This window comes from Diadema antillarum, unplaced genomic scaffold (genome assembly GCF_040938485.1).
Source record: "Diadema antillarum isolate AM-2024a unplaced genomic scaffold, OU_Dant_1.0 seq00000209_RagTag, whole genome shotgun sequence".
In the NCBI taxonomy this organism is placed as follows: domain Eukaryota; kingdom Metazoa; phylum Echinodermata; class Echinoidea; order Diadematoida; family Diadematidae; genus Diadema; species Diadema antillarum.
Genome location: NW_027271267.1, coordinates 624349 through 647921, shown reverse-complemented (window position 1 = coordinate 647921; position 23573 = coordinate 624349). Strand labels below are relative to the sequence as shown.

Genomic DNA, 23573 nt, shown 5'->3' with positions numbered 1-23573 from the left:
TTTTTTTCAGGAATGGACCTATAAAAGATGGAAAAACTGGGTCCCTACTGGTCCGACAGATAGGTCGGACCAGTAGAAAAAATGGGTTAGCGTGCAGCTCTGCAATATGGATGGCCCGAGTTCTCAAGTACCAATACTCCTTTCACATTTGAGTGGAGGGATACTCAGATGAGATAAGTGTGCAGAAAAAATGTACCAGAACATTACATACACCCCCACTTTGGCCCCCTCCACCTGCCCCAGTATGGAGTTTGAAGTTACCCCTACAATGTACCTTAGAGTGACAGTAAAGCAGTTGTTTGGCAGTACCCTGGTAGACGGTATCTCCAAAGAGCAATCTGTCGACTGAAAAGGTACTCTGGAACATGACTGCTATTGTTTAGATGGGAACAAAAAAAGCTCTTGGGGGTGGAACAAACATACATGTAAACAAACAAACAAGCGGAAGGAGGATATTGTTCAGAAACATTTCAGTTTGCCAGAGAAACTTTTGGTAAAGAGTTAGAGAATGGTTCATCCATTCAGGCTACAGTGTGTGAATAGAGAGTGGGGGAGGTCCCCTACACGCCCTTTCCTTCTACTTATTTTATACCAATCCAAGGCAGAAATAGATAGATAGATAGATAGATAGATAGATAGATAGAAAAATAGATAGATAGATAGATAGATAGATAGATAGATAGATGAATAGATAGATAGATGAATAGAACAATAGATAGATAGATAGATAGGTAGGTAAATAAATAAATAGGTAAATAAAAAGATAGATAGATAGAGAGAGTCACTTGATTGCAGAAAACAGCCACTGATTGGCCACTAGTCATGATGGTACCATGCTTCTTTTGGAGTGCATACTTTTGGAGAATATATGACATTGTTTTTATTGTTGTGTAGGTTTATGCCATGTTCCATTCAAACTGAACATATATGCCAAAAATGTTGAGTTGTTTGCTTTGCAGCTGATTCTCAAGCTGTGGACTGCTTAGAAAAATATATATATATCTTTTGTTTTTCATCCAAGTAGGCCAAATTTTCGGGGGAGGGGGGAGGAGGTCAACTCAAACTCTTCATATGTTCTTAAAGAAAGACTCACCATTCTGTAGTAATAATATATGTTTTAATTAAGTAGCAAAAGAAATGTTATCCCTGTGAGGGTGAAGGATATGCATTCAGCCTCCAAATGGGATGCATTTTGTCTCAGAATTCTCCCTAATCAACCACAGCTAATTACTTCCTATCAAGCTTCATTGTGGTTTTTGTTTGTTTGTTTGTTTGTTTGTTTTGTTTTTTCCCACTTTATCTATTTGTGTGTGTGTGTGTGTGTGTATCTGTGGTACAAGAAAATGATTGGGCTCAGATTTGTCCACTTTATATTCAGAGGTGAGACTTTTTTTTTAAAGAGTTAAGCAACAAGATGGATTTTTGCATTTTTAGTCTTTCTCCAGACATTACATGTATTAGAATAGATGTGATGAAGAAATGATGAAAAGAGGCTCAGCCTGGAAGTAAGGCTACTAAGATATTTTGAGGAAGTCACAAATTGTTTGCTTACATTTTCTCATTCTTGTCCTTTCTCCTATTCAGACGAAGACGGAGCAGACACCATCAATTTGGCTGGGCATCTGCACAAAGGGAGTGCATCTGTATGAGGTAAAGGACAAAGTGACCCCCTGTTTGCTCTTTATATAGAACTATGCATCAGTTTGTGAAGGGTTCGAATTAACCTCAATCACAATTTATGTCATTCTAGGCTGATGTGTACGAATTATATGCACAAAAGGGATTGAATCATCTTTGTTGGGCAAATGACAATGTAACCCCCTGTTTACTACAGAAGAGCTATGCAGTAGTTTGTAAAGGCTTTGATTTTTTGACCTCAATTGCAGTTAATGTTATTCTGGGCTGGTGTGTACGAAGCGTGATGTATTGGTAGTTTAGACGGGACTTTGTGCAATGATACATACTCATGTTAATCCTGCTGGGATTGTTTGGAGTTCTTGTTCTTTCTTTCTCCCCCCCCCCCCCCTCCATTTTTAGCTCATTCCAAAATTAACTTGCTAGTTAAGTATGCAGAATTACAGTTTCATGATTGGCAATGTGAGAGAGAGAGAGAAAGAGAGAGAGATTGCATAGTAGACTATCTTTGTTCCAGTTTTTGGCGTCGAGAACAATACTGTGATGTTGTCGCATATCAACGACCCTCATTATAGAACCTGCTACCGGAAATTGCAACCCACAAAAATTGAATTAATGTTTGCCGCTTTAACAGGCATTGTTAGGGAAGGAAGTGATTAGTGCTATATGCTACATCTATTCGGTTATTCGTCAAGTGATTTTTCTTTTTCTTTTCCTGAGGTGTAAATAACGGGGAAAAATGAGGAACTAAGGTGTGGGGGTAAATGAGACAGAAAATTCCCTGCGTTATTTTCTTTGACCCTTTTGGTAGTGTCATGGCCAGCTAGCAATTTCCGAAACCAAACAAGGGAAGGGTGTTTTTTGAGGGTGATCTTTGATGCTGCTCAACCGTTTCTACTCCCCTGTGTTCACTCTCTGTTCAGTTTAAGTCATCACTGTCTGCTCTTCAAAGGTTCTGAGACAGAATTAGTTTACCCGTCTTTGCAGTAAAGAGAAGAATGGGGGGGGGGGAGTTGAGGGTAATGTATTTGTTGTCACAGGTAAACCGAATATGTAGGCATATAAAAGATAATATGTATTTTAATTTATGTATATATATATTTTGTGTGTGCAAAAAAAAAAAATCTTGGAATCCAATTTCTATGAAGTATCTCCAATTCAGTAATGTATTTGCACTTTATGGAAGGATGAATGAAACTGATGGAAGTGTAATGTTAGGTTTATCAATGCTTGTGGTACATTTTGTAATTCATTTTGTTCCCCCCCCCCCCCCCCCCCACATTGTGTGATATTCAAGGTATGATACTTGACCTGGTACTGCTTTGTCTTAGGAGATAAAAGTAAGAGTTGAAAAAAAAAGAGAGATACATTGCCAGTTTTGACGAGTGCATAAGCACACAATTTCCTTTATTTCAGGCATTCTTTATTACTTACTCTGAAGCAAGACTTCACTGCAACTGCACTTAAATCTTGATGAAGAAGGACAGAGAAGATTTGAGGAATTTGTCATTCTTAAGTGTTTGTGGGTGTGTTATCTCGTCGATGCAAATATCTATGTTTGCGCATGTTTTATAACCAGGATTGTTCAGACGGGAAATATCTTCTGTGTGAGTATGCCTGGGGTGTCATCAAGAGACTCATATTCCAGGTGAGTACAGTGACAACCATCAGATTTTTATCAACATTTGGCATCTTTATGATCTCAGTGTAAGTTAGAATTTAAAAGAAAAAGAAAAATGTCTCCAAGTGCTTAAGTTTTTATCATATATCGGGGCCCCGTTTTGTCAAAAGATATAATTGATTATGAATTTCCTTACCACACAGGCTGCCATAGACTTATGATAGAAATCAACTATATAATTGATTATAACTCTTCACAAAACAGGGCCCTAGAATGCCAAAAGGTTAGAGCGTGATATCAATCGAAACAGGATTACAATTTCAATGTTGAAAGAACCATGTGTCTGACTGAGAAAGAGGTCAATTTCAGGTGTATTCATTTAAATGCTACAGATCATGTGCAAAAATGTGTGTGTTCATTGGTGCTATGACCGTCCTGTGTCATTAAAGACTTACCTAAAACATTGCTTTTGTATTACCATACCACTATTCAATCAGGTGTGAGCTTTTGATCAGCTACCCCTGGAACCATTACATTTTTTTTTTCGAAACTGAAATTCAGCTTGAATATTGCATTTTTGTATGTATTACTTTTCTTGTTCATACCTTGTCTTTTGTAAATGCTGAATAAGTGACAATGATGATGAAAAAGATGACACCCAGCACCTCATGGAGATGTTCACTGCTTCATACTATCTATGAATTTTGAAGAAAAAATATCATATTTTTCCTCTTCCAGAAAAAGAAGTTTGAACTGCTGGTGGAGGGTGTATCAGACGGAAGGAAAATCACCTACTACACATGCACGGAAGCAAAGTAAGTCTGAAAGTGGAGTGTAAGGCTTCTCTTTTACTGACGTCATGTTAATCACCGGCATCATTTTTCTTCCCCCCCCCCAAAAAAAAAAACCTAAAGAGTGAGGAGGAAGACCTATGACTAGCACACATAATGTACGTCTATACTAATCCTCTGCCAGGGTGAGTTGTAGAGCTTCGTCCATTTTCTTTGGCTTCCAATGGCACTTAGAAATGTGTGTGTATGTATGCATATGTATATGTATGTGTGTGTGTGTATCTGTGTGCATATGTGTGTGTGTGTGTGTGTGTGTGTGTGTGTGTGTGTGTGTGTGTGTACTTACATAGATTAATTCATGGGATGTACTGTATAAAACAAAAGTGTGCAATGTCAGATCGTGGAAATATCTAAAATGTGGCATCTCTCTGTGAAGGATTGTAGCTCTCAATTCACGGCAGACATTCTCTTATTTCCACAGTGTTTACTGAATTTGAAATAGAAAACAAAAACAGTAAAGCATTTACGATGTAGTTAGGTAAATGAAAAGAACAAAAAATGATGAATTTCCTATTAAGAGGTATAGGTAGGTTCTCAATAACGAGAACTCTGTTTGTGTACCATGGATCAGCATTTACCAATAGATGCTATCTGTGTGTATATCACAGACCAGCATTTACCAGTAACTGTTGTTAATCTGTGTATAATGGATCAGCATTTGCAAATAAATGTGACCAGCTGCAACAAAAGGATCTGAAAGTCGGGGGAAAACAATTTTCTGAAAATGACATGACATTATTCCCTTACTCTTCCACTTTAATGTCATATATAACATGACTCATAAAAGTATGCGGTTGCGGAGATATCGATGATTTTATTAGCGCATGTTGAGTGGTTTAAGAAACCAGCGTTTCGAGAAAACCGCCTTCAAAGTTTTTCTTCCGACGCTACCATGATCAAGGGGAAGCAAGACAGTTTTCACCAATTGACAATAGAAGGTACGCTCCTAGCAACCTCCGCAGTGTTCATTCAAGCTTAGCGCCGGCGGTCTACGCACAAACAATCAGTAATCAGGATGCCATGCACTGACCAATGAGATCACTCCCTCGTTGCTAAGGGAGGAGTCTAGCTGCGGCACTAAATCCAAATCTTCGGACACATTTCTGTTCTGTGGAAAGTCAGAAAATCATGGCCCAAGAAAACGCTAATTTCTTGCCTTTCCTTTGATCATTTAGCTTCAAAATTTCAGCAGATGATAGATGATACATTAGACTACAAAGTTATGTCAAAAACAGAAATCCGTACGTTTTGACGCATTTTGATGATCTGACTTCAAACTCGATTTTCTCGGCTCACCCGTCAGCGACTTTAGGATCCTTTTGTTGTAGCGGGTCACAAATATTGTCTGTTTTTGTATTACAGATCGGCATTTACCAATAACTACTGTCATTTTGTTTATCACAGATCAGCACTTAACAACAACTGCACTTTACTCATATTGTTATCATTCATTGTCTTTGTAGTTTGTTTTGTTTTGAATTGTCCTGTCTTGTCCACATAACTGATGATTTACATGCTGTTAAAGACATGCAAATACACTAAGCTAAAACTCTTGTCTATTTGTGTATGATCACAGATCGAAGCACCTCCTGAGGCTGTGCAAGGTAACTCATACATTCCAGATGCAGACCCAACCCCAGGTGGAGCGAGCCAGGAAGAGGGAGTCTGCATCAGGTAGCCACATTGTTGGTCTCTCTTCTTTATCCCTCGGGAATTCTTGCTATCGCATTTAAAATGTAAAAACTCAAACAGTGGCGGCACTATTTAATTTCTGTAATAATGTGTTGACAGCGCTGTGCTGGTGCACGGCGCACACTCTATTTGGGAGTACTTGGAAAAACATCGTGCACGATCTCTATCTCCAAATTACCGTAGTTTGGTAGATTTTGTCAAGTGTTACGTGATTGGAAAAGCAATGTCAACTGTAAGCTCTGAAAATATGTTTCTTTTGTGATGTGACAACATTTCAATTATGATAAAAAAGGAAAAAATATATGTGATTACAGCATAAACATTCTGTGCATGCCTTGTACAGTAACTCTGCATTAGCGAAAGTGCATCAGTAAACACCTTAAAATGTGACCCCGCTCGTCCTCTGCTTGTTGCGTGTGGGTTCATGAGATCACCTCATTCATTTGCATGTAGTCTATGGGCAGCGTATGAACTTGACTACTAGCGAAGAAATGTGTACATTTATATGTGATAGGGAGAATTGATTTTTATGTGTTTCACTGATTGGACACAAAGGCGTGTATTTAGGATGTTTTTTTTGGGGGGGGGGAAGGAGTTGGGGGAGAGAGAAAGAGGAAGGAGTGGGAGGGTCATTCACATCCTATGCACCCCTCCTGAGGAGGAGATGTCTTAGATTACTAAAAACGTGATATATTTTTTTTTTTTTTTTGGGGGGGGGGAGGGGAGAGAGGAGGATATGGAGGAGAATTCACACCCTGTGCACCCCTCTTGCAGGTGAGGTGTCTTAGATTACTCAAAACATGACAAACTTATTTGTGTTTTTGGAATTGACTTCTGTGAAAAAAAAAAGTGAAAACAAAGCAGGGCTCTTCCTTGACCTCATAAATTATCCAAGTCTTTGGCTTTGAGCTGGAAGGGCATTCAAGACATGAGGGATGTTAGAGAATGAGAGCCTTGGTGCTTATGTTAGAGTTGCCAGCTTGGATTTCTCTCCCTGGTCGTTAATGGAATCTTTAGTGAGAAGCAAAAAATATGTGCTTTGAGGCATTCTCTTTCCTTTATGCAGGGAGAAAAATGTCAGGTTTTCCTGTTTTCTTCCTCGCTTTCAGGCAGAAATCTTTATTCCTCATTCTTGAGAGGCTACATACCCAGTACTTTATTTTTTACCTGTAGTTATATGCTGAATTGTGACAAAGAGCTGCCCATATGTTTGTTTTGACAATATTTAGTGGATTCTTTGTATAACAAAATGACAAAAATATGTTTGTAAATGCAAACTATGCTCTCTGCGATATTTGATTCAGCATGCATAGCATGTGAAACTTCCCCATTTTAGACCAAAATATATATATATTTTTTTTTTGCGTTTGAAATATACATATTTATTTTTCTTAACTGCGTAACAGTGCATTTCCAGATATGCAGAAGTTAGCAGCCTTGACTGTAAGTCATGTGATAATGTAACTCTCTCTCTCAGACATTCGTTAGCTGTTTACAGATGTCTGTACTACAGTTTATTTACTTCATCTCAAGGATGTATACTTTTATGTGATGTGTATTGACCAATGCCGTGAGAGTAAGATTTGCACTGCTTTCTTTGAAAATATCCATGCAGAGAAGAAACGCTACAGGGAATCGTACATCAGCGGCGACATCTCGTGGTCAGATCTGGACAGCTCCATGACGACGACGTCGTACAGCGAGATGTCGGCGACGAAGGTGGAGCAGCGGCTGTCCGTCATCAGCAATGTCAGCTCCGTGGCAACCTCTGGCATCGTGTCGGACGAGAGGCCACCAATGGAGAAAACTCTGAGTGAAGGTACATACAACGTTTGGTGCATGCAGCAGCATCCCATTTCCTTTATTTTAATTGAGTCTTGTTGTTTGTTTGTCGAGGAAGGTTGAAGTTATTGAAGGAATGGACTGCTTGACGTTATCATGTTGACATTTTTCCGTTGTCTAACATGATAAGGAAAGCGAAAGTCTTCTCATTTCATTTCTGTCAAACCATTTCAGAGTACAGGGTATAAGAACTACTGTTAGTACAACTAGAATATACAAACTACAAAATATAGCAGAATATTGAATACATAAGGTATGTTATATGACATAAAAGCCATCACACGATGGATGGTATAAAATATTTACAGAAGTGCTTGGATAAACATGTAATACTCAGACACTCCATAGAATACTGTAAATATCCACCAGAGGTTGTTAACCCGTTGAGGACAGACTGAAACACCATTTCCCATAGACACCTGCCTGAGTAGTCTTGGGATTCGTCTTCAGTGGGTTAAACAATGACACTAATCAGACTTATGATATAGTGTTTTAAAGTTTGGCTGCTGCCAATCTCTTTAGTGTGAGGTTTATTTGATTTCAGATCAAAAATCGTGATGATTACACTCCCAGTGTTCATTTGAAAGTATCAGTTTATTTATTGAAAGGTATTTCAGGAAACATCTGATACTAAAACAATTCTGTTAAAGCATAACTGGCAAAAAAAAAAATAGTTACATTAAGTTAATAAAGTGATTGACACCAGTTTTCAGCTGTGGATTCTGCCAAAAGATTATCTATACTATGGGAAAAAATTTATATGATGAGATAGTATGATTGACAGTTGTGGGCATTAAAAATTTTCCCTTTGTCTTTTTGCTAAAGTGAGCAGGAAACTACAGATGATCTGAGACATTTTAGCTCCCAAGGTGGCAGGATATTTGCGCACTTATGATAAATCTAAATCACAAAGATATTGTTTGGGTGTTCCCATGTCTTCCACTGAGCCCAGAATCTATATTTCACATGGTTCATGTAGAAGTTTGTACATGTCGAAATTGGATGCCAACAGTACCTAATAGATAAGATTCAGTAATCATTGGAAGTGTGTACATTAAAGGAGGAAGACAGCCTCTCTTGGCTTCAGTGTTACCTTTTTTTCTTTTTTTTTGATCTTGCCACCATCCATTGCAGCCGAGAATGACGACCTGTCTTCCACGTCCAAAGCTCTGGAGTCCTCCACTTCCGGCATGTTCTGCAGTCCAGGCGTGCAGCTAGAACCCCAGCTGTCTGTACTGCCCTCTTTGTCCAGAGAGGATATACTTCAAGCTGGTAAGCAGTGTGGGCACAAGATGGGTCACACTTGTGTAAGGTTTTCTCCAAGACTTTGAATCAAGCTAACAATCAAGAGCAACAGAGCTGCCAAGCCTCCCTGATTCTGCTGGAGGCTCCCTGAAAAAAACAAAAACAAACAAAAGAGCAAAAATTAGGACAGCTCTACACATATTTTGACAAGAGAAATGTTTTTAAAACAGCCTCCATAATTGGGGAAATTATCTTTACCTCTTGAGATACTTGAACACACTTTGTATCTTCCTGACTGCCCTTTGAAATCTCCCCGAGTTTAATGTCTGAATATTTGCAGCCTTGGAGGTACTACTAACATGTATTTATTCACTGCGAAAATTATTGTCCCAATGCTGGAAAAACATGCACATGCACGTCCTTGTGTGAGAGATATTCCCTGACATGATTTCCTTTAAGTGGAAATTCAAGATTTGAAGAAGAGCATTGCCAAATGTTTTCATGATTATCATCAGAATTGTGATAGTAATGGAGTGGTAGGGATATTTATGATAATGACGATGGTGATGACGATGGTGATGACGATGGTGATGGTGATGGTGATGGTGATGGTGATGGTGATGGTGATGGTGATGGTTATGGTGATGGTGATGGTGATGATGATGGTGATGATGATGGTGATGGTGATGGGGATGGGGATGGGGATGGTGATGGTGATGGTGATGGTGATGGTGATGGTGATGGTGATGGTGATGGTGATGGTGATGGTGATGGTGATGGTGATGGTGATGGTGATGGTGATGGTGATGGTGATGGTAATGGTGATGTTGATAATGGTGATGATTGTTTTAGTGGTGATGGTTGTGATATTGATGGTGATGATGGTGGTGATAGTGGTGATGGTTGTGATAATGGTGATGATAGTAATGATGATAATAATGATGATGATGATGATGATGATGATGATGATGATGATAGTGAAAGTGGTGATGGTTGTGATAATGATGATGGTGATAGTGGTGATGGTTGTGATAATGGTGATGATGATGATGATAGTGAAAGTGGTGATGGTTGTGATAATGATGATGGTGATAGTGGTGATGGTTGTGATAATGGTGATGATGATGATGATAGTGATAGTGGTGATGGTTGTGATCATTTTCATTATTGTCATCATTCTGGTCTCCTATACTTGTTTCCGATGGTCTGCATCCACAGACTGTGCATCCAACCGCCACTCTGCAGCCATGTCCGATGCCTCCAGCCACAGGGAGCACCATGCAACTCACTCTTCTTCCTCCAGTGAGCCGGGGAGGATGCCCGCTCACCAGCTGCACTCGGAGATCATCGCAGTCCCCAGCGAATCGGAGTGGGCCTCCGATGATGAGGTCGGTGTAGAGTCCTCTTGCGAAGTCAGTGAGAGGAAAAATTGCCGGACAGTTATAGCTTTCGGTGTCATTTTTGCCTCTGAGATGGTTTTTATCTAAAGATAGAGGGGGCAAAGCTGTTATCTTGAATGTTTGATAACAGATAATTCCTTCTCTTGGTTGCTGTGCTGAAATGGATTTTGAAGAAAAAAAAAAGGAAAGAAAAAAAAAAGGAATGCTAAATGTTGTCTTTTCAATAAAAAGTGACCAGCATAGTCATAAGTACAATTTGTATGTGTAAATGACTTTAATGTTCTTTATAATTTGATTAATTCAGTGTATGAATATGATAATGTAAGTGATGCGCAGTAAGAAAATTTCAATAAGAATTTTGTCCCAAAGCAAGTTTCCTTTCTGTGTAAAGCTTACAAATACATGCATTACATAACAAATCTCTGTATTGTGATGTATGGAAAAAAAAGAAAAGTTTTTTTTTTCTCTGCTCACCAATCACCTTTGATTGTAAGATGTATATCTTTCTCCTGTTGTGTCAGATTTCAAACACTTCACTTTTTTATTTGATTTTTTAAACCAATCATTCATAGGCTGAAGATGAAGACGATGATGAAGACGAGCAGCGGTATCACAGAAAACTCAGTTCATCCTCAAACCCTCATCTCATAGACACGCGAAAGATACGTGCCGAGATTGCCGATAAGGACGTGACAGCGCCATTGCTCAGCGCTCTGTGCAACGACCCCTCCCTTCTCATAATGCAACAGCAGCAGCAGAAGGAACAGCTGAGCAATGCGAATCAGGAGGACCATTCACTGGACAGCAATGACCTCAGCCGCACGTCCAGCAGCCGCGGCTCAGGCTCTGTGCACGAAAAGAGCTACCATGAGGACCTCAACAACTCCCTGACGACTCTCGTCAGCCACAGCTCGATAGACTCCGACATGCACAGCTCGGTGGTGGACCGCCTCAACGCCAACTCGTGCTCCATGCTGAACGCCCCGAGCGTGTACTCGATTGGCCTCTCGCACGGGCAACTCTCGAAGCACCAGACGCTCTCGACCCTGAACGACCTCGGGGACGTGGTCGACAATGCCCCGTTCGACGCGCGGTTGAGCTTTGACGCGGCCAGCGACGGGAGGGTCAAGTGCCAGACGCTGCCGTCCAAAATGAACGCTAGCGAGCAGATGCTCTTGCTCGGCGCGAGTGTCAGTACGGTGTCCCGTGAGGAGTCCGTCTCGTACTCTGCCCCAAATCTTTCACCGGGTGCTAAAGTTCCAATCGCTAGCCACTGAGAGTGGGCGACAGATCACACACCTGACGGAATAGTGGTAGCAACAACAATAACAAGACAAGATGTGTTGACCACCTCTTGATGTCCACACTTTGCTGCATGGAGATTCGGATAATCAAAGAATGAGGCTGTTTCGACAAGCAATGCAATAATAAGTTTTGTGTATCTACTGCAAGATATGCTGAAAGAACATTTTCAGATATTGTAAAAAGCAGTCTGAACGAAGTATTATCTTACAATTTTTTTTTAAAGACAGGGTCTGTCAACTAAGCAAGTCATCTTTGTGTTTTTTTTAACTCACATTTCATGTGCTTTGAATGCCAATCAATGTACAACCTCAACTCTATGTATGAACTCGTCGAAAATTAAATGTCAAGTATTCATTTGCAAGCTCGAGAAACAGTGTTGGTAGGAAGATGCAAAGTTTGGACAATAATGAGAGTAATTAGGTAAACAGCATGTTACAAAATTCTGTACATGGGTAGATAGTGCATATGTGATATGAGTGTATGTTATTGTTATATGTTTCTGTGCTAATTATTATGATTTATGAAAACACAAATTAATGATAACAAATATGAATACCTTCTTGAACAGCACAACTGAATCGAAATGACTCAAAAAGGAGACAGTGTTGATCAAACATGGCTTGCTTGGGGGCTTTTTATATTCATTTGTTGTTTTGACTGAACTTTTTTTTTTTGTTGGTACAATTTGTGAATTGTCAGTGTGGATGTTGTATATGACAATGCGATTTCACTTTTGCGCCTGTATGATATACTGTATATGCCATATATTCGCAGGTTTTTTATTTTTGTGAATTTTGTGAGTCGGGTGCTATTCGCAAATTTAGCAACGCGTGAAAATGTGAACTCTGATCCTGACATGAATGCAATGTGAGCATGTACATTTCTCCATCTATTGCTGCACTCCACGATCGTGAATTTTACCACTTGCGAAATTGTCGGGAAGTTCGGATTCCTGAAAATTAGCCTCGTTAAATATATGGCATATACAGTAGGTACAGTATCATCATGTCAATATTCAGACAATGTGGTTACACCAACCATGGTGATACATTGTCCATTTAAAATGCTTTCATATATAGTCTTACATGCACAATATGTGGGGCCTTGCCACTCTCAAGATATTTCAAATGTCAAAGACCAAAGATTGTAATGTAAAAATATACAAATACTTACAACGAGCTGGTACCTCAAGGTCTTCACTCTGTGAATTCTGTTAAAAGGTGATTTTATACTAAAATGACGTAGCATACTGTATGTTCTACATGTTCAGTGATCCTTTGTAGTATGTTTTGTTGGTCTGTGTTCATGACCACAAATTCATAGTGTGAGAGCATATTCAAAGTGCTACGAGAATGGGAGAAATTAGAATATCTAAAGAGTGGAACGTGTTTCACTTTTGTAAAGATGCCTTTAATTATGTTGTGAGTTGTGAAGAGCCGATGGCTTATGGCTGAGAAATTTATGTGAATTCAGGTATTCAATCTAATTAGTATCATGAGGATCAGTAAAACAAAATCTGGGCGTGGGTTCTTAATATCAGAAGAGACATGATGTTGGCATATCCTGCACTAGTGTGGAGATGTGGCAAAATTCATTCAGAAATATATCAGGATTTTACCATGTACTTGACAGTGAAATATAATTGGTATGGTTGCTGTTAATGTCAGTATTTATGTGTGACTGGTTTCATTTGAAGATCCAATGTCTAATTACAAGCCATAAAGTGCAGTCAGGTGCATCAGGTGCAGGTTTGAGTTTGCTCTAGCTTCTCTGAAGATTGCATTCATGCACATCAAATTTTAATTTTTCAGATTATCAAACTGGTCAGTCACAAATTTTACAGTGAAATGCAAGAGAAGTCAAGTTTTTGCAGGGAATATACCAAGAAAACAAACAATCAAAGGGCACACTTTGTAGGTATGCCCTGTTTGTTTTCCATAACTGTAGTTTTCATGTTCTCCTTTCCTTTGTATGGATTTGTCCCTTTTTTTTTTATTCTCGGCAATAAACGAGGGGAGCTTATATTAAACATGAATCATGCAATTCAAGTTAGTCTTCCAAAGGAATGCCCTTGATATCACAGACAAAAGAATAATCAGATTTCACCTATCAAAACTTATTCCTTTGCCTTCAAAATTTGAAGAGAGATGCAAACAGCTGGAACAGATATTGACATACCCCATTCTATGGTGCACATAGTTGCTTTCAGAAGATTAGCTCTAGTGTTTAGTGTGTCAATATCATGATGCAAAGACCTTGCACTGTCTAAAGTCATTTCTTTTCCCTTATGTTTATTTACATATTTCATAAGCAGATGCTATATCAATTGATTCAGAACTATGAGTCCTTTTAATAGTTAAAGGGTGTGTACAGTTCTGGTCGAGGTGAAGATTTAGCTTTTAACGTTTTGAGAGATATTCAGAAACCACGCTATGAGATCTCAAAGAGCATGCAGTTCTAAGGGGTATCAATAGTTTATTCAATGAAAATCATTGAATAAGAGATATCCAAAAACAAGGTGAAAGAAAGAGATCCTATTAAAGTTGTGGCATGTCGCCTTTTATTATTAGCACTTTTTTGGATATCTCAGCCATTTGAAAACCAATTTTCATCAAATAAACGTTGAATCCTTCTTAGAATTACATGCTCTTTCATATTTCATAAGAGGCTTTTCATTATCTTACCTAGGAATGTTCAAAACATGAATCCCTACCTCAACCAGTACTGTACAGCCCCTTTAAGTTGCAAGGTCCATCTTACTTCCATTTGTTCTAGCATTCTGTGCTGCATGAGTTAAGTTTGTGATCTTTGGAGGGTTTCTTTTTTGTGCAAATTTACCTTCAGATTTGGCCTTATTGGTGCTTTGAATTATACTTCACAACCTGTGATTTTCTTTTGGTGGTTGGGCGATGGAGAGAATGTCAGTTCTTTCTTTCTGTATCCATTTTACAGTATGACCCAAAAATATGATGGCCTTTTTGAACTACTCTTTCTTGGCCGTGCTGTAAAAACCGTTTAACACTCTTCTGTTTTCCTGTTACATGAACCCACTTCATTCATGATGTTTCTTTAGCTCTGTGAATGAAATTAATGTAAGGTAAATTGCAGACTTTTGATGAAGCTAATTAGATATGTTTACTTTGGGGCTGCATTTTTGAAAGAAGGCTGGCAAACTCAAGTGCTTCAAAATCCAACGGGGATTTGCTACTGACTGTAAACAATGCACTGAAAATTGTGGCATGTAGTAACATGTCCCAGTGTGTTTAGTTCTTCTGTCGAAAGCTTATGTCAGTCATTTGTTCTGATGTGCATAGTGTGGCTACCCAGAGTATTCACTGTTAAAAAGAGTAAAAGTGGGCTTTTCTTTAACCCACAATATACAAAGTGTTAAGAATTTCAGAAGTACATCAAATCATCTAACATTTTGAATGAGTACAAATATCCATTTAAACATCATAATGGTATTTGATCATATTAAGAGTATGTCCAGAGTATGCTATGTACCCGCATAGTGTGCTAGTAGATAGAAGACTGTTCTTAAACTTTCCCAAGGGTAAAACTTTGATATACAAGTAATATTGTATCTTTCAACAAGTTCAAGCCAATAATCTTGGCCTTTTTTTTATAATGTCAGGCTAGCTTTAAAATGTACTACATATGCTGGCAATTTTAGCATTACCTCGTAATGTGTCAAAGTATTTCCCTCTAACCTAGCCATCCTAGGTTGCATTAAAGGGGATCAGGTATAGCCTAAGACAATGAAGCCTTTGCAGCTATGATGAAATAATTATTCCTCTTTTGTAATGTTAATCAAAATCTTAATTGTCATATCTAAGGGTGCGTTTGAGCGCTTGAAAGTGAACCAAAGCGAACTAAACCAAAGCGTACCGTACCGAACTGTGCCAGTTTTGGAGCGTTCGAGCGCTCTGTGGAGAAAGCGTACCTCACGAGTTATTTTTAGAAAATGTCACGCTTGTTTGTAGCAAGAATGTCATTCACCTGGCGCTTGAACTACTTACAGCTGTCCCGAACAAAGAGAATTATGTCTTTGCATTGTGATGTATGCGCATGATACGCGCATGCTTTACAACAAACTTTTGGTACGCTTTGGTACGCTTTTGGAGCACATCGGGAAGTGGTTCACTTTTGGCTCGGTACAGTACGGTACGGTACACTTCAGGAGTGTTTGAGCGCTCCTCTGGCGCGGGTAAAACATGAATGTATATATGCATGTATATGGTTGTCACCCATTATGCATTGCCTATACTTATCTTTACAGAGAATCTCAAGACCATCTCAAAACAACTAAATCTCTTCCTTGTTACTCTCTTAGAACAGAGACGTCTGTATTCGTCCTGAAGGTTGAGAGGGAGTGGGTCCCAAAATTGCATAGGCCCCTACTGTAAAACCAGAAACATTCCTGGCATGAAACTTTTTCAAATTGGAGCCGTTGGCCTTTTTCACGGCATGAAATTTTTGTGAATTGCCTCTGGCATTCAAATGCATTGTGTGGACAAGAACTTTTGTGTGCATTTTACTCTCGTGAATCTTGCCTCCTCACAAAATTCATGAAAAATTTCATGCTTGCTAAAATTTCTGGTTTTACTGTAATCAATTGGCTAAATCTGTTTGGATGTCTTAGAACTGTTAGACAAGGGGAGGTACATGTAGCAGGTGGCATAAATCAAAAAGAACTTATTTGAAGCACAACTTTCTCTTCAGGTAGCATCATCTCTTGTATGCAAATGATAACAGAGGCTGTGTAAATCAGAAATGAAACGAGGCCCATTGTTGCCTAGAAAAATGTCAAGGGGTTGAAATGAGACAAAGTTCTCTTCTTCACTGAAGAGTGAAACTTGCATAGAACAACTTAGTCTTGGACAAGTGGAAGAATCCTTCACTAGTCAGAAATATTGAAATGAAATTCAAAAAAGTCTCCTCCACTTCTTATGGCCAGTATAGGGTCCAGAGTGAGTTCAAGTGTGGCATATTGCTATTTTACTGCAGAGCGTCCCTCAGATATGACAAACTTGTGCATCAGTGTGAATGGTGTGTGAGGGAGAGCCACATTTTCTGCTTTTTCTTCTTTCTTTTTTTCCAGAAAGATTGTAAAGTGTAGTTGTGTTAAACTGCACATCCTGGGCCCCATTTCATAAAGAGTTTATTTGATGACAACTCTTTGCTGGAATGACTATTGTCATGGTAACGACAAGAATACAGCTTCCTGATTGGCTGTTTGCTGTGGAAAGTTGTCATTCCAGCAAGAGTTGTCATCCTAACATCTTTTATGAAATGGGGCCCTGGTTGTTAACCTTGACATTACTGATGGCAACCTGTTTATGTACATTATCAGTGGTGTTCTTAGATGGCGATCCTGAAAAGGTTAGACCAAATTTGTTGCTGTCCCTGCATAGGGTTACCTTCATTCGTCAAAGTCACCAAAGGAGTGTCTGTTAAACAGCATACTTTGATATTGTCGTTGATGGGCACAGTTGGTCTTAAAGGCTGAAGGGGTTCACATCGTGCCATGTCTGTGAGGTCTACAAAACTCTACAATGTCAATTGTGACTCAAATTTTTAATTTTATCAAATCAAAAGCAAATTCAATTTTATTTACTCAAATGGAACTGTGGTTTGTTTACATGGCATCTAAGTATCAATGCAGTCAGAGTTTCTCTTACATATTCATCATGCTATCAAACACAAGTAATTTATTTTTCTTTCTTTGCATTCATTCTGGTTGTTTCCCTTAGTCTAATACAGAGTAGGTGAGTCGCAGGCAAAGCTAGTACACTGTCCAATGCATACCCGGTACTGCCGTAAGCAGTCATTTTAGAATCACCTTTAGTGTACAATATCTGCTCACGCCTGGGGACAATTTTTACTGGCAAACTATGAGGACTCTGGCATACATAAACTCCGCCCACTGAAGTGAACTATGCCACGCCGGGACATAGTTCTATGGTTGAATTCCGCAGTGGACGTACTGGTGCGTCCACTGTTGGGTAGTGTTTTGCAGGTGTAGTCGCAGACTGCTTTGTCAGGAAATCAGATGTGAAAGAGTCTTTGAATGAAATGATACAACATCCTCTGATGCATCTCTGTGATTCGCTGGGTGCTGTTTTTATTTCAATTTCAATTTTGTATTTGTGATGGTATGTCACATTGTCAGCTCATTTTTACATTATTTTTTATTTTTCATTTTCATTTTTCTAATAAGTATTTATAGCATGAATATGAAACACTTTTACCATCTCAGCATTTTACAGATTGTAATAAGGGGAGTATATTTTATGTAGGAATATTTAAAACATCTTTTTATATGATACTCTCAGGTATGTACTACTTAAGAAGCGAACTCAGACATTAAGAAGAGACTTGCATTTCCTGCTATGCAAATATGTATTTTGTCAATTTTTTAATGTTCTCTGTCCTTGATTGTATTTGTTAGTGAAAGGAATGTGTTATTTTCCGTAAATGTAAGTCAACACTTCCTGTGACTTTAAAGAAAAGTTAGAACGGACATGGGGATGATTTCTCGACCAGCCAAAATAGCAAGGAGTCTGTTTCCATGATTAATGTGTACCGTATGTTCTTAAAATGGAAATGTACACCCTTATTTCTATTGCTTAAAGATACCAGTATATGCCTTGGCATGAGCTAATGTACTTAAAGAGTGGAAAGTTTTGTGCATTTAACACGAAACCGACGTGAAAAATAAAACATGCAATTTTTTTCTTGTAATACAGTGTATGTAATACTACTTTGAAATTTGATTACACAGAATTAAACTCATATTACCAGGCTGAGTGGGAAAAATTACATGTGGAAATTTCCACCTCTGTAGTAGTCTACATGTCTCCCGTATATACACCTCAAGCCTCCACCCCATGTTTTCACAGTGCAGTACTATTCTGTTGTGACCGAGAACATTGTCCCCTCCTTTGGAAATTTTTGTGTCAGTACATGGGAGCAAATTGTCACAATCTGATTTTTTCTTGTCTATACTGTCCCCGTAAGTTTGTTTTCAATGATATGAAATGTCATTGTTCTATCGCTATTTCATTCATGAATGCCTTTACTTAACGAAGACCTTGGGATTGATTATTATGTTTATTACGTGAAGAATTTACACCAAGTTCTGAGAAAATTGCTTTGATGTAAATATCACCTTGACTATTTATAGCAGGTACTATTCATGCCACCCGATGTTCCCTCGTGATGAATGCATTATCTCGATCACCGGTAGTGCATTGTCCCCATGCATTTAACAAAGGTGGGTTTCACACTTTTGTAAGTACTCGTTTGTAATTGTGTTTCAGGAACAATCAAACATGTAGCCCTTGATGTACTCACATGGAGGAGTTTGTATATACCCATGCAATGTGGCGAGATGAATGCAAGGTCAACCTAGGCTCCATCTCATAGTAGGTTAACTGTTTTGAATTGCAGTTTGTATTAAGACTCGAGCAAAATTTCATTGCAAAACACCTTTGATCCACAATCACCAACTGTGATTTGAGAAGTTTGCGGATTTACCAACCCCCCCCCCCCCCCCCACCATAAAAGACAAATGAAAATTGATTAGCATAACAAATTTGAAGGAACGTATTTACAAACGAGTTCTGTGTAGGTGAGAAGTCCTCCACACTTAAATGGAGTGCACATTGTTGTTGTGTTCATATTTTTATGTTTTTTATTTGTTTTTGCACAGGAGTGCTGGTGCTAACATGTACACATTTGTATTATTTTCTGATGATATGAAGTATGAAGTCTGTCCTTACAAAAAGCAGATATGGGGTGAGATGTTTGCGAGAGATTTTCACTGAAATTGTCCAAAAATACATTTTAATGTCGAAATTTAATTGGCAAATCATTAGTGCCAATGGAAGGAAAGATTTTAACTTTTCTGTTATCATGTGACTGGAAAATTCATGGAAAATTCGTGCATTTTTGTTTGATATTATTCGCTGTGTGGATATTACAATCCAGGAAGTATAGGCTTATTTGAGGCATGGCCGCAGATTTGAGATGGTCATATTGATGATGAGAAATCAGCTTGAAAGAGAAGGTCGTGGAAACATGAAATATATGCACAACTTTCATACATAAATGTCCCAAACAGCTCATGTATGATGACAGATATTCGTCTGTCATCACCATTTTTTTTTTTCTCTTCAGGTAATGTATCTGAAGACTTTGTTTATGCTTTAACCAAATCATTTTAATATTCATGTAATCTATCTTTTTTTTGTATTTGTATTGTTTTAAAGTATTGTTTCCAAGTATCATTTTTTACACCTTTCCCCCAATGGTAGCAATTATAATGTTGATATTATTTTGTGTTTAATTGTCGTTATTACTGATATATCTGTTAACTCTTTTTGTGTATCAAGTGCTATTTGAGCATACTGATGAATGTTTCAAAAATAACACCAAATAAATACTGCATACGTATCAACTATGAATATGAATGACTGCAAATCCATGTTTCTCGTAATCTCTTCTTTTCATGAAGTACAAATTTGAATACTATATTTGTGAGAGGGAGTATTTTCTGATATATATGTTTATTATGTATATAATGAAGAAACAGACTGGTAATGCTTTTGTGGCCAATAAAGCATGAGGTTATTCGACTCAAATTTTCGGCGTCCTACGCCTTCTTCAGGAGTCTTGTCCTGAAGAAGGCGTAGGACGCCGAAAATTTGAGTCGAATAAACTCATGCTTTATTGGCCAAAAATGCATTACCAGTTTGTTTCTTTTCTTCATGGAGCCAATACGTGAAATCTCAACATGTTTATATATATATATATGTACAAGATTTCAAAATTCTATAATACATGTATATCCTTCATACAAAGTATACTCTATGCCCCAGTTACATAACTTTTCTTGTGTGTGTGTGTGTGTGTGTGTGTGTGTGTGTGTGTGTGTGTGGTGTTTGGTTTGTTTGTTTTTTCTGGTCTGTCTCTTGAAGTATAAGCAAGGTTTTGGTAAAAATCCCCCAAATTTGAAAAAAAAAAGGGATCTTTAAAAATTGCTGTTGTTATTACCATGATTTTAAGAAATGAAAAGGAAAGCAATTCATGCTATGAAACCAGGGAGCTATAGTCCACCTCCCTGTTTAAAGAAAGTTAGTGCAGCAGATAAGGTCCAGAGAAGAATATTGTTCTCATACAACAGTTTGACAATCAGTTGCTGCATTTTTCAATCATTCTTGTGTATCTCTTCTCAGTACACTTTGTGCATCATATCATTGTTCACGTCGCCACTTCCAGTTGATAGACAGTGGTGGATTGGGGGGGGGGGGGTTACCAGTTGCGCACCCCCTTTAATTTCTTTTTAAATAAAAGAAATAAACAAAAAAGATGAAAGGGGGCAGATTTATGTTGTTCCTCAGGAGGACGATTCATTACCTCCACCAAGGATGTTATGTGTATGCTGCTATTTTCTTTTCTGTTAGTTAGCAATGACATTGGAAAAGTTATGAACAGATCTTCATCAAATTTTCAGAATAGGTCCACTGTGGTATGAGTCATGGACAATTTGTTTCTCAGAGGCTGTGATAGAGGCTTGCACTTTATCTAGCTGATTACTTTAATTAATTTTTGCGTTCTCTTTTTTCCTTTATTGCTTTTGAATTGCCTTTTGGGAGTACCTAATCCTCACATTTTAGTTCAGACTATACTACTTTGCATCGTGTAAATTGTATGATACATATTGTATTGTATGCTCACTTGAAAAGCAGGCCCTTGGGCCTTGAATACGACAACCCTGTTCACTGCTTAAATAAAACTGTATGAATGAATGAATGAATGAATGAATGAATGAAGGAATGAAGGAATGAAGGAATGAAGGAAGGAAGGAAGGAATGAAGGAAGAAATGAATGAATGAATGAATGAATGAATGAATGAAGTAAGGAATGATGAATACATAAATAAGTAGATAGATGAATTATTAAATAAATAAATAGAGTTTGAACTAAACAAGATAGCAATAATAGCATTGTAAACCTATTCTTGAGAAGAAAAAAAATGAGCCAGAAATAGGACCCTACAGGTGAATGTAACCAGACTGTACAATGAGGATCCCAAGTACATGGGCAGACCTCTTCATGATAGATCAAAGTTTTGAATGTTGTAACTTATGTTGGATCTCTTTAGAGTAAAAAAAAAAAAAGGTCAAGGAGGTGGAAGTCTCTTTCCACCTCCCAGGGATCTGGACAACTGGACTACTTATAAGGCATTTATATGCCTATACAGACCTGTCACCCAAGGCAGATGAAAAAAAGTGGCCATTGTAGACAGGTGGCCGCTATAGACAGGGGCGTTTGGTTAGTGGCTTTTCTCATGGGGGTTGTGTTTTAGTGGTCGCATACGGCAGGTGGTCGCTATGGACAGTGGTCGCTATAGACAGATTTTAACTGCAATACCACTGCTCACCGTGTAGTAACATACTATTGTATACATGATGAAAGCCTGAGATGAAGGCTAGTACGAACATACAGCTCGATCAAAGTACTGTAGTAGCGTAGGGTCATTCCATCATCATCGTATGCACGTACGTATCCGCTCAGCCTAGCCCTAGTGCGTGCATGTAGCCCCCCTTGTCTTGGCGCCCGCAGGTGAGAAACCCCGGTACTATACTAGTAGTACTCTTTCCCCTTGTCTTTTGAAAACATCATGAAAGTTCTGTGGTAGTCAAGAGAAGAAACGAGCGAAGGTTGTGATGTGTACAACCTGTACGAAAGCAGAAGAAGAAAACAAGTGCTTGTACCACTCAATCCATCAACAAATGTACGTACAGTGTACTAGTAATACTAGTAACGTTAGTGTTGTATTAAACTCGTTAGCGAGATGTTTTAGCCGGGTGGCCGGATACGGGTCAGCTACGCTGCGGCTGAGGGCTATCTATCGTCGATCGGCGGCCGGTAGGTGACGTGAGTGAGTGGAGTGAATTTTAGTGTAGGAGTTCCTACTCCCCATTACTCTAGTATACAGTACCTTTGCAGGAACTTTGAATGAAAAGCAAAGATGACTAATTTCGCATGCGTATTGGTGGATCTCGGGGGAAGAACGTGAACAACAAAATACTGAGTAGTGAATTGTGCATTTGTGGCAACAATGCGCTTCGTATCTCAGCGTGACACCACATGTGTTATTCTGTTAAATTTATGGTGATGTTTGGTGTGTGAATGGTGAGTAGAATCATTTGTGTTTCAAATGTAACGTTACATCTAACGACACTAACGTTAGATAGAGCCCCATATTTCTTGCTGACCAGTGCCTGCCTGCGCCTGTGTTCATAACTAATTAATATAATGTAGCCTGTAGTGTAGGTATCTACGTTCATAAATCACAAGGGGTAGACCAGTAATTTACTAGTAGAACCTCACAATATGGACTTAGATTCTAATGTGTATACTTGTCTCTACAGACTACAGTGGCCCCGTGGGGGATTTCAAGTTTTGTGCTAGTGCTAACCGTTAGTGCAGTAGTGGCAGTGCTAACTAACAAATCTCAGCATTACTATATTTACTATAGGCCTAGGGATTGTCATCTTTGTTATTTCAACTTTAAGTTCAGTGCTGGTGTTAGCATTTTGCCCTTTTTAGGTAAGAGACCCACATTCACTTCCATAGAAGACAGATATTATGCACTTTTTACGTGCAAAGTTTGTGCTAATACAGTGGTCGCCCATGAAATGTACTCAAACACTGTATGTTAGACATGGCTACATCAAATCTGAGCCTGGGCCTGGGAGCAAAATTAAGTTAGACCCTAGTTGTGTTTTAAAGAAGGGACAAATTTTGTGGCATTTTAATCGCTCAACTATTAAAGCAGTCAATGCTACAGCTTTTACTATTTGACTGGAATCACGCATAATCACTTTTTTTGTCATGCAATCGATAATTTTGATCGGTATCACTTCATGAATCTGATTGTTGGTGTTGGAGCTCGATTTAAGGCAGTTGTTT

At 38.6% G+C, this 23573-nt stretch overlaps 1 protein-coding gene across 1 annotated transcript in view; it reads left to right on the top strand.

Moving 5' to 3' along the window:
• LOC139728990 (uncharacterized) overlaps positions 1 to 11563 on the top strand; it is a 71624-nt gene extending 60061 nt beyond the window's left edge. The window contains exons 8-15 of the mRNA XM_071639917.1: positions 1585 to 1650; positions 3215 to 3283; positions 3995 to 4071; positions 5684 to 5781; positions 7415 to 7612; positions 8776 to 8913; positions 10105 to 10274; positions 10859 to 11563. Coding sequence (XP_071496018.1) covers positions 1585 to 1650; positions 3215 to 3283; positions 3995 to 4071; positions 5684 to 5781; positions 7415 to 7612; positions 8776 to 8913; positions 10105 to 10274; positions 10859 to 11563 — 1521 coding nt within the window. The remainder of the gene's footprint in view (positions 1 to 1584; positions 1651 to 3214; positions 3284 to 3994; positions 4072 to 5683; positions 5782 to 7414; positions 7613 to 8775; positions 8914 to 10104; positions 10275 to 10858) is intronic.
• The last annotated feature ends 12010 nt before the right edge of the window (positions 11564 to 23573 follow it).